Source organism: Talpa occidentalis, unplaced genomic scaffold (genome assembly GCF_014898055.3).
Source record: "Talpa occidentalis isolate TD23 unplaced genomic scaffold, MPIMG_talOcc4v2.1 talOcc4.5, whole genome shotgun sequence".
Lineage (NCBI taxonomy): Eukaryota > Metazoa > Chordata > Mammalia > Eulipotyphla > Talpidae > Talpa > Talpa occidentalis.
The window spans coordinates 100343193-100355240 of record NW_023604861.1 but is presented as its reverse complement, the minus strand read 5'-3'; the positions used below and the strand labels follow the sequence as shown (position 1 = coordinate 100355240).

The 12048-nt window shown below is 45.0% G+C and overlaps 1 protein-coding gene across 2 annotated transcripts in view; it reads left to right on the top strand.

Annotated features, from left to right (window-relative positions):
* Positions 1–984: 984 nt before the first annotated feature.
* LYG2 (lysozyme g2) overlaps positions 985–12048 on the top strand; it is a 30207-nt gene continuing 19143 nt past the window's right edge. The window contains exon 1 of one of the 2 annotated variants that reach the window (XM_054701902.1): positions 985–1045. In XM_054701902.1, coding sequence (XP_054557877.1) covers positions 1041–1045 — 5 coding nt within the window. In that variant the 5' untranslated portion in view covers positions 985–1040. Of the gene's footprint in view, positions 1046–10293; positions 10378–12048 lie in introns of those variants that run through there. The other variant, XM_037528911.2, reaches the window with a different exon arrangement.

The window sequence follows — 12048 nt, the reverse complement described above, 5'->3', positions numbered from 1 at the left end:
TTTTTACCTCCCTGTAAATAAATCCTGATGTTGTTTCTCTCCATGTGTCTGTGTCTGAGTCACATCCTGTAAGTGTAAGCTTGTGGGTGAGGTCCCACCAACCTAGTCATTCCCCTAAATTTTCTCTGTTTCAGCTACTGGGCCTTCTACATCTTCCTTACCCCTACTATTTCTCTCTCTCCCTCTAATGTGTAAACTAGAATAAATCTTTTATCCCTGCACGAAAGTCCTATTGTTTGTGTTTGTGGTGGTGGGTGGCCAGACCCAGAACCGCTGAGAGAGGTTCTGACCCAATGAGGTTTTGTTGCAGGGCAGGGAGAGGGGCACCCCAGACCCCGCAAACCTGCCTGCTCTAAATAGGTTCTGCCATCCACCACATCAACACAAAACATATGAGACTTTAATGGGAAGGAACTTCAATACAATTAGGACACAATACAGGAAAGGCAACGAATATAGTTTCTAAATCAAGTACCCAAAGTTACCCGTCCCCTTGTGGGTAAAAGTCTACCCGGCAGAATTGGCCCAGAGCAAGGCCCCAAAGCCTGCCACAAGTCTAAAGCATCTTCCAGTGGGGACCCACAGAAAAGGGTCAGAAATAATCAGACAAGTCTGGAGTGAAAAGAGGAAAATCAAAATCAAGACAAAAACTGCCATTGTTACCTCCCCATAATCCTCTCACCCACATCTGTGTCACCCAGTCCACAACCAAAAGACAAGCGCAGTTTCTTCATGTGTCTCTCTGCTCCATGTGCCTCCTCCAGGTCTCCTTCTGTTAGGGGGAAAAGGATGTCCTAAAGCTAATTCCATACAGGCTTTGTGGACTCCACCCCCACCCCAGGCCAAAGCCAAAGACACTGGGAACTCCAAATCCCATCACCTCCAAAGGGAAGGTGGCTGGGACCTGAGGGTGGGGTTAAGCAGCCAGGTGGATATAAAAGGCAGACACGTGGGTTTTGGGGGATCCCCATTTTGGCTCTCCGCCAGCTCGCAGCGTCTGGCCAGCTCTCCGAGTGCCTTTGGGGTTTCCAGGTCCGCAGATGGGGTAGGACGCATTAAAGACTTTATTTCCCTATTTTCTCCCTGAGTTGTACATTTTCCTTATTTCCTTTTCCCTTGTAAATAAACCTTTTATTAACCTTTTGTGTGTGCCTGTAGTGGAGTATTAATAAGTCCCTTTTAAGCGCGCGGGTGAGGACCCACAGCCAGGAACCCGTTCAATATCGGGGCTGCTCTATAACACTTCTTGCTCTCCATCCTGCTTCCTTCCTTCTTTAGTTTTCTCTGCAGCTTCTTTTCTCCCTGCTCAGCTCTACCCTCCCTTGGGTGTGGCAGGAAACCTGGAAACTCCCCCTTTTCTAGGGACCACCCTGTCACAGTTTTAGTATTGCCTGGTAATAGATTTTGGCTCCCTGACTGGTAGAAATGGCATGCTGATCCAGTGCTCCAACTATTTTGATTATCCAGAAAAAAAAAATGTCACTTATGTTAGTGGCAGAAGTAGGAAAAAGGTTGATGAATGGCGCTTTACTTTGAGGTCAGCACAAAAGCTGAGTTTTTAGGGAGGAGTAGGAATTTGCAAGTGAATTGACCCAGGGGCATTCAAAGCAGGTAAATGTTTGTTCAAAGCCTACTGGTTCCAAAGGTCACTAGTCAGTGTCAGGGTATCATTTAATAGAGTTAAAACTTAGTTTCTGCTCTCTGCTTGTAACAGGGTGGTCCCCAGGAAAGGGGGAGGTTCCAGGTTCCCTGCCCCACCCAAGGAAGGGTGGAGCTGAGCAGGAAGAGGAGAAGCTGCAGAAGAGACTGAGGAAGGAAGCAGGATGGAGCCAGGAGACCTGGAGGAGGCGCATGGAGCCTAGAGACATGTGAAGAAACTGCGCTTGTCTTTTGGTCGTGGACTGGGTGACACAGATGTGGGTGAGACCCATGGGGAGGTGACAATGGCAGCTTTTATCTTGATGTTGATTTTGCTCTTTTCCTTCCGGGCTTGTCCGGTTGTTTGTGACCCTTTTCTGTGGGTCCCCACTGGAAGATGCTTTAGACTTGTAGCAGGCTTTGGGGCCTTGCTCTGGGCCAATCCCATTTGGATGGACTTTTACCCACGAGGGGATGGGTAACTTTGGGTGCTTGATTTAGAAACTAAACTCTTTGCCTTACCTGTATTGTTTCCTAGTTTTATTAAAGTTCCTTCCCATTAAAGTCTCCTATGTTTTGTGTTGATGCGGCGGATGGCAGAACCCATTTAGAATAGGCAGGTTTGTGGGGGTCTGGGGTGCCCCTCTCCCTGTCCTATAACATGCTCAGCTGAACATTGCTGGGAAACAAAAAATAGATAAGAAAGTGAAATTGGTCCTCCCTGGTGGTGCAAGGGATTAAGCACAGCACTATGAAGCTATCCACAGTCTCTGCAGCACAAGTTTGATCCTGGACCAGCCAGGGAGATAATTGTTAGGGGGAAAGGATGTCCTGAGCTAATTCCATGCAGGCTTTGTGGACTCCACCCCCACCCCAGGCCAAAGCCATCAAGACATTGGGAAAGACAAATCCCATCACCACCAAAGGGAAGGTGGCTGGGACCTGAGTGTGGAGTTAATCAGCCAAGTTTGGTATAAAAACCAAACACGTGGGCTTTGGGGGCTCGCTCTCTCACTTGCCTCCTGGCTTCACGGCTCCTGGCTTGTGGCCAGCTCTCAGAGTGCCATTTGGGATTCCAGATCGGCGGATTGGGTAGGACGCATTTAAAACTTTGTCTCCCACTTTTCTCCCTGAGCTGTACCTTTCCTCATTTGCCCTTCCCTTGTAAATAAACCTTTTATTAACCTTTCACGTGTGCCTGCAATAGAGCATTGATAAGTCCTTTTAAGCGCGCGGGTGAGGACCCACAGTCAGGCACCCCGTTTTGTATCGGGGTTGCTCTACAACACCTGCAGTAGAGTATTGATAAGTCTTTTTAAGCACACTGGTGAGGACCCACAGTCAGGCAACCCGTTTTGTATCGGGGCTGCCCTATAACATACCCACATGGCACAGCAGACCTCTCCTGTCTCACCCACTGCTCCCCTCAGCAGTGTATTTCAGTCAATCCGCCTGTTCTGTTCCCTGCTCTCTCTCTCTGGTGAATCCTCTCACCCACTGCACCTCAGGCTTGTCTGCCCTCTCACCATTAGGATTGCCCTGCCTGATGGGGCACCTGCGGTTGTTACATTGTTGTAAGCTGTGTTGTTTACTTCTGTGGGCCATAGCTCAGTATTGAGATATCTGCCAAGAGAAGCAGAAGCAGAAGAGGCAGGAGAGAAAGAAGGGGTGAAAGAATGCCAGAGAAACCCAGAGTAAAGACTTGCCGGGGTCTTGGAGGCCTGCCTGTTTGCCACACTACATGTGAAAGTGTTGTAGAGCAACCCCGATACAAAACGGGGTGCCTGACTGTGGGTCCTCACCCGTGCGCTTAAAAGGACTTATCAATGCTCTACTGCAGGCACACGTGAAAGGTTAATAAAAGGTTTATTGACAAGGGAAGGGGAAATGAGGAAATGTACAGCTCAGGGAGAAAAGTGGGAGACAAAGTTTTAAATGAGTCCTACCCGATCCGCCGATCAGGAATCCCAAAATGGCGCTCTGAGAGATGGCTGCAAGCCAGGAGCTGTGTAGCCAGGAGGCGAGCGACAGCGAGCCCCCAAGGCCCACGTGTTTGGTTTTTATATCCAACCTGGCTGCCCAACTCCACCCTTAGGTCCCAGCCACCCTCCCTTGGTGGTGATGGGATTTGTCTTTGTCAATGTCTTGATGGCTTTAGTCTAGAGTGGGGGTGGGGTCCACAAAGCCTGTATGGGATTAACTCAGGACATCATTTCCCCCTAACAAAAGCTCAATAAAAGCCTGAAAAACCACCGAGGGCTCCAGGACTCCTTTACCCCGTCTGCTCAGATCATCAGAAACTAGCTCCGTCCCTATCCTGCCACTACAATGCATAAATAAATCTTAAAAAAAAGAAAGAAAGAAAGAAAATGAAACCCACAGAGTTGCCATGGGAATTGGCCACTGGTCCACACCAATAAGGAACTATTGAGAATTCTGGAGAATTTGGAAACAGGCCAAACAGAATCAGACAGGACACCTCCTGTGTGGGAAGTCTAGTGAAACCTGATGGCCAGCAGATAGCAACCAGCAGAGACAACTCCCCCCAGTCATGAAAAGGCCTGCAGAAACTGTTATAGGACAGGGAGAGGGGCAGCCCAAACCCCGCAAACCTGCCTATTCTAAATGGGTTCTGCCATCCGCCGCATCAACACAAAACATATGAGACTTTAATGGGAAGAAACTTTAATAAAACTAAAAAACAATACAGGTAAGGCAAAGAATCTAGTTTCTAAATGAAGCACCCAAAGTTACCCGTCCCCTCGTGGGTAAAAGTCCATCCAAATGGGATTGGCCCAGAGCAAGGCCCCAAAGCCTGCCACAAGTCTAAAGCATCTTCCAGTGGGGGCCCACAGAAAAGGGCCAGAAACAACCAGACAAGCTCGGAAGGAAAAGAGCAAAATCAACATCAAGATAAAAGCTGCCACTGTCACCTCCCCATGGGTTTCACCCACATCTGTGTCACCCAGTCCACGACCAAAAGACAAGCGCAGTTTCTTCACGTGTCTCTAGGCTCCACGCGCCTCCTCCAGGTCTCCTGGCTCCATCCTGCTTCCTTCCTTAGTCTCTTCTGCAGCTTCTCCTCTTCCTGCTCAGCTCCACCCTCCCTTGGGTGGGGCAGGGAACCTCCCCCTTTCCTGGGGACCACCCTGTTACAAAACAGGTTATAAAGGAGACCCCTCAAACCCTTCTTCCCTCACAGATGAACTCTCTCATCTCATCCCCTGACCCCTGGCTGGATAGTAAATAAATCTGCCCTTTCTGTTCTCCATTCTGGCTGTGGTGAATTCTTTCACCCCTGCGCCTCCAGCTTATACCCCAACATTAGACTGCCTCAGTCAGGTTTGCTGGAATAAGTGGGAAGTAAACCTAAGAGGTGATTTGGGTCAATGTCAAATATTTAGCATTTGGGACTGTATTTTATGAGAAATAAGGAATATTTCTCTGTGTTTATATTTTGATGTATAGAGAGATGTTTTCTCCAGTGTATGTTAAACTTTTCAAGGTCAAGTTGGATTATTTGATTGTCAGCTACAGTATCTATTACACTTTGTTGTAACTCAACTCTAAGTTGATTCCTTGCCATTATCTATTTTCCTTTTCTCTCATAGTAACTAAATTCTAAATTAACAGTTTTGCACAATAGCAACTTCATACATTTAATTGGACTATGAAGCTTGTGGAGATGATTCAACTTGCACCATGAGGCAACCAAAGGGCAGCTCCTCGGGAGAGCAGAGCAGTATGATAGAAGGAAAATATAGAATCAATGACAAATACAGGGTGACTTCACTTATATGTGGACTATAGAGAAACAAAACAAATTGCAGACAAAACTAAACCAAAACAAACCCTAGCGATCTGCTGTAATTGAGGCTACCAGAGGCAGTAAAGCTGGGAGGGGCCCAGTGAACTATGGTAGTGGATTATGGGTGCTTTGGTGGTGGGTGTGGTGTGGTAACTTACACCTGAAGAGGTGTGACCCTGTGCCTCTGAATCATGTTCAGTGGTATAAACCAGTGTTATCTCAATAAAAAAATAATACAATTAAAAATGACTCATGAGAGCAAAAACTGCTATTTTGTTGAATCACTCTTATTTGGGGTTTTTGTGACATCAGCCAAATCCGTATCCTCACAAGGAAAGTACTCCTTAACTCATTTTTTGATAATAAATACTTAAACCATGCATCCAGTGCTATGTCTCCTCTTCTCAAATTTTTCATATTCATTATTTGACTTTGTTTCCATGAAAGCTCTGTGAGATAGGTAAAACAGTGTTATTCCCATTTTACAAAAGAGAAATCAGACACAGAAAGCTCAATGACTGACACATAGTGTCACTCTGCTCATGAGCAGCAAAACAGGAATGAATTCTTAGTGCCAAGGCTTCCTTCCCATTAGCAATGAGTGCTTTCCCCTGGGGCTAGGGAGGAGGAGATGCATTTTGTCATAAGAAAAAAAGTGGGTGGTCACAGTGCACCTTCAGTGATTCGAATGTTAACTGCTTCTACTTATTATATAAAATTCTAAAGGATTGGCACGGTAAATTAAAGGAGAGCCAGGCTAAATTTCTCACAGGCAGGAAATTTATTGCACTCAAGGGCCAGGTTGGCCCACCACCATGGGAGTCGGAGAAGTCGCGCCTGTTGGGGAGTAAGGGCAAGCTTTTATAGGGCGGGATCTGGCCTCTGAGGGAAGTTCTTTCTCTCAACTAGTTCTTTCAAAGCTGTTTATCAGGGCCCATGCAAACCCGGCAGAGCCGACTCCCGGGTTGCAGATGGCAGCAGTTTCAAGTTCCCCTCTCTGAACCCCATCTCTGCTCTGGCCTCGACCTTGTAAAATTGTTTAGTAATTTAGCTTTTCTATGTCTCAATTTCCTGATCTGTAAAGTAAGGGGTTGAACTGGTTGATGCTCTGAACTTTTCTACCAGGTTTAAATTTCTTTTAATGTAATCGTACTGCTTCTAGGTGGTGGCATTTTTAACCTACTTTGGCTTTCTGCTCTGCTAGGTGGCTTATCTAGTGCATATTCCATTTAGCTGGAGATACATTTATGGAGAAGTTCTAAGAATACTGGAGGTAAATTTAACAAAGGCAACTCCCCTTATAGGAATGAGAGAGACATGGGTTCAAATACGACCTTTCGGAAGTTACTTCTTTTCAATTTTATTTATTTTTATTGAATTTTTTATTTTCTTACATCGTTGTTCTTTTTTGTACACTATATCATTTCTCCCCTCAAGTGTAGTCCCCATAAATCTCCCACCACCACAGCAACTGTGAACAGTTACCACAGTTCCTTGTGCTCTTTCCTTCCCTGTTTTGACCCCCTCTCTCCCTCTCCCCTACTTTATGCCTCAAACCAATGGTCAGTTTGCATATTTTGTATTTCTTCTGATCCTTTGTTCAGTTTTCCTATATTCCTCCTGTAAGTGAACTTAAGTTACAGACCTCAGGGGAAGGCAAGACAAGAGGACATCAAGACAAGGTATATTAAACTTACCTTTGAACACAAGGGGGGATAGTGTTGGAAAGAAAAAAAAAGTTTCCAAGTTGACTCTCTGAGGGAAATTCTAAAAGGCTTTTTAAGAGGTCTGCCAGTAGAGAAGGAGCAGAGGGGAGTGACGTGATGATACGTTCTGGATGGGGTTATGCTAGAATACTGTAGAAGGGCTACATGCTCCTGATTGGCGGCATGTCTCATTGTTACATTGGGTCTCCCCCCTAGTCCCCCTGATGAGAGCCAGGTCACCTCTTGTTCAGGGCCTTTGCTGACTGCACACGCGGAGCCCATGGCCACTCCCTCCTTTCAGGGTATGGCAGAAAATTAGCAGAAAGCCACAAATTTTGTCAGGATATATGGTACTTTTTGTCAAGATATAGCACCAGGATGGGGTGTGCTGAGTTGTTAGTGTAACGGGGTGGTCCCCAGGAAAGGGGAAAACTCCAGGTTCCCTGTCCCACCCAAAGGAAGGTGGAGCTAAAAAGAAGAGAAGAAGCTGCAGAGGAGACTGAGAAGGAAGGAAGCAGGATGGAGAGCTAGAGGAGACCTGGAGGAGGCACATGGAGCAGAGACACGTGAAGAAACTGTGCTTGCCTTTTGGCCATGCCCTGGTTGAAAGAGATGTGGGTGAGACTCGTGGGGAGGATAAAAGAGGCAACTTTTATCTTGATTTTGATTTTGCCCTTTTCCTCCCAGACTTGTCTGGTTGTTTCTGATCCTTTTCTGTGGGTCGCCACTGAAAGGTGCTTTGGACTTGTGACCAGGCTTTCAGGCCTTGCTCTGGGCCAATCCTGCTTGGGTGGACTTTTACCCACGATGGGATAGGTAACTTTGGGTGCTTGATTTAGAAACTATATTCTTTGCCTTTCCTGTATTGCGTCCTAATTGTATTGAAGTTCCTTCCCATTAAAGTCTCATATGTTTTGTGTTGATGTAGTGGATGGCAGAACCTATTTAGAGCAGGTAGGTTTGTGGGGTCTGGGGTGCCCCTCTCCCTGTCCTGTAACATTAGGATCAAGTGTTCAAACAGCTCCTGCCTGCTGAGATGAGGTCCAACTGTTTGAGACAGGATGTGATGCACTTGTTTTTGCCAGTTGTGATTCAAAATGGGACAGATGCAGCTTCAAAGCAAACAACTCCCCAGGTTGTTAAGGTGAAGGTGAGGTAGTTTCCTGACCAGCTCACAATTTTTAATTGACCTAGTCTATTTTACTTCATCTCTGCTTGGATTGCCCCATCTTTAGAATGAGAATTAAATGAAATAATGTGTATGAAGTGCTGGTCACAGTCCCTGACTCATAGAAGGAGCTCAATGAATGATAATAATAAGTATTAAAATTTATAAAACACTGGTGTGCATTCTTTTAACCCTGTGGTAACAAGAGGTGAAGATTGCACGTGATGACACATAAAGAGCCCTGTCTGAGGAGACCAGAGCTGGGTTCTTGGGGAAAATAAAAAATTCTTAGATTCTCATTTTAATGAGACCAATATGAGTTTCCCAGGCTACACCGATTGTGGCACATGGACCCTAGACAAAGTTTTCTTACCCTGGGTTGAACACTGTCACATATACAACATTGCTGAAAAGAAAAGAAAATTACTGATTTGGGTTTGTAAAAGTATAAAGGAAAAAATATTTAAATCAATATATAAAAATAAAGACAGCTGTTCTTACTTGCTCTCATATGATTTAATTTCCAAGTTCTGAAAAGAAATAAAAGTCTTAAGGTGATATAAGATAAGAGCCAAAAGTCTGTCTGGACTTTGGGAAGTCTATTTTTCAGGAATATGTCCCAGTTTTCAGTCCAACATCAGTGTCATACTTGCCGTAGTAGTTTCATTTTCCAGGGGAAGAGGAAAATGCTTCTGGGATGAGCAACCAGTCAGTCCTGAAGGGAAATCCTTTTATTGCTCCACAGATGAAAGGCTGCCTCTAGCATTCCCTCCCTCCCATCCACTTTAATCATTGGTACATGACTTCATCCCTTGTTAATTTATCTGCCTCAAACCACAGACTTCCAGGACTCTGGAATTATGCAATCTAATCCTTCAAAAAACACAGTGTTTCTGTGGTCTGAGAGTCAGGTGCTGCCTATTCTATGAAGATGGGAACATCTCATTTAAAACATCCTAGACTCTACTACACTGCTGATGGGAATGCAAACTGGTGCAACCACTATAGGAAAGCTGTGTGGAGGTTCCTCAACCTATTAAAAATCCAGCTTCCATATGATCCAGCAATTCCATTCCTAGGGATCTACCCAAAGGACACAAAAACATTAATCCAAAAGGACACTCCCCCCACCCCGCCATGTTTATTATAGCACTATTTATGATAGGTAAGCTATGGAAACAACCCAAATGCCCAAAAATAGATGACTGGATCAAGAAGATATATATACACAGTGGAATATTACTCAGCAACCAAAAAAGATAAACTCATGCCATTTGCAGCAACATGGATGGGCCTGGAAGGGAACATGCTGAGTGAAATAAGCCAGAAAGAAAAAGAAAAATACTGGATGGTCTCACATATAGGAGTAGTATAGAGGATCCAAATAAGGGATCAGGAAAAAAAAAGTAACTATAATAAAGTAAAAATCAAGATCAACAGACAATTAAAAACCAGAGACATTCTGCAGGTGGGGAGAAGGGAGCAGGATCGTAACAAGGGTGGGCAGAGCACAAGGGATCATGGTGATAAATCATGGGTGAATGGGTGGTGGGAATTTCACAGGGAATATAACTAAGGTGATAATACATATATTGTACAATAATGAAAAATGAAGTAAAAAAATAATAATAAAATAAAAAATAAAATAAAGCATCCTAGGAGCGGAAAGTTTTATAACTTTCCTAAAGTCTTACTGTAGCAACACTGATAGCAGTATTGAATTTTTACAAGTCACCTGATTTTGCAAGTTGTAGGAAAGAATGGCCCTGAACTCAGAGTCTGAATATTTGGATTGTAGTCTCACCTCCATAACATATTAATATGTTTGTGCCTATGTCTATGTCTATGTCTTGATAGAGAAGCAAAGAAAGATAAGCCTGTAGCTCGCATTCTTTAATTCTTTATTTTTCCGTCAGTTAACTGTCTAAGGGAACTTTGGTTGAGAGTTCTAGAATCTGGAAAAATTAAGTAAGTCATGCTGAGTTCATGTAGGTACCTTCTTTAGCTGGCTCTTTTCAGAGGCAAAGGCAGGACAATGCTGCTCTCTGCTGTTCACAGTGAGTCACGACCTACAGGGCCCATTTTCCCACTTCTTTCTGTCAGTTCTCAGGCCACAAGGTTGTCTAAAATTTCCACAAAGGATTTCAGAGAAGCATTCTCAGGTAACATGCTCAAGCTGGGGCAGTGTGGATGGTGACTGCTGACAACTATGACTCTTGAGCCATCTCTCCAATCCCTGCCACTGGCCTGAACTGTTAGGGGGAAATGATGTCCTGAGTTAATCCCATACAGGCTTTGTGGACCCCACCCCCACTCCAGACTAAAGCCATCAAGACATTGGGAAAGACAAATCCCATCACCACCAAAGGGAGGGTGGCTGGGACCTGAGGGTGGAGTTGGGCAGCCAGGTTGGATATAAAAACCAAACATGTGGGCCTTGGGGGCTCTCTGGCTCGCGATCGCTCGTCTCCTGGCTTCACTGCTCCTGGCTGGCGGCCAACTCTGAGAGCACCATTTTGGGATTCCTGATCGGCAGATTGGGTAGGACTCATTTAAAACTTTGTCTCCCACTTTTCTCCCAGAGCTGTACATTTCCTCATTTCCCCTTACCTTGTAAATAAACCTTTTATTAACCTTTCACGTGTGCCTGCAGTAGAGCATTGATAAGTCCTTTTAAGCGCGTGGGTGAGGACCCACAGTCAGGCACCCCGTTTTGTATCGGGGTTGCTCTACAACAGAACCACAGGGAAGCCAACATTTTTCTGGGCCTCTCTGGGGCTGTGCTTACCTGGAACTAAAATTTAGAATCCATTCCCTCAACTTACAATTTCACCCAAAAAAGGTGGACAATTGTAAGTGATCCCTGACTATCCCTTAGTTCCTAGTCATCTTTGAGGTACTGAAATTGTGGAAGATGTCTTTGCAGTTTCCACAAAACCCTGGGGGGCCCAAGGCGCAAAGGGGAAGGCCCATGTATATTCATCTGTGGTATCAGACTTAGCTACATTGTAGAGAATACATGAGGTTTTTTAAAATCTTAAAGAATTCAAAAATAACATTTCTCTCTGATTATTTTGTTTCATGTTGTTCAATTCCCTTCTCTTTTTTTCATATAATGAACAAAGGACAAGGACAAATGTATTAAATATATTCTTATTTTAAAAGTGAGGAAAAAGGGCAAATGATCCAGTGAAAAATGATCAAAAGAATAGTTAGTTCAGGGAAGGTAAAAGTAGAATGGCCAATTGTTAGGGGGAAGTGATGTCCTGAGTTAATCCCATACAGGCTTTGTGGACTCCACCCCCACTCCAGACTAAAGCCATCAAGACTCTGGGAAAGACAAATCCCATCACCACCCAAGGGAGGGTGGAGCTGAGCAGGAAGAGGAGAAGCTGCAGAAGAGACTGAGGAAGGAAGCAGGATGGAGCCAGGAGACCTGGAGGAGGCGCATGGAGCCTAGAGACACGTGAAGAAACTGTGCTTGTCTTTTGGTCGTAGACTGGGTGACACAGATGTGGGTGAGACCCATGGGGAGGTGACAATGGCAGTTTTTATCTTGATGTTGATTTTGCTCTTTTCCTTCCGGGCTTGTCTGGTTATTTCTGACCCTTTGCTGTGGGTCCCCACTGGAAGATGCTTTAGACTTGTGGCAGGCTTTGGGGCTTTGCTCTGGGCCAATCCCATTTGGATGGACTTTTACCCATGAGGGGACAGGTAACTTTGGGTGC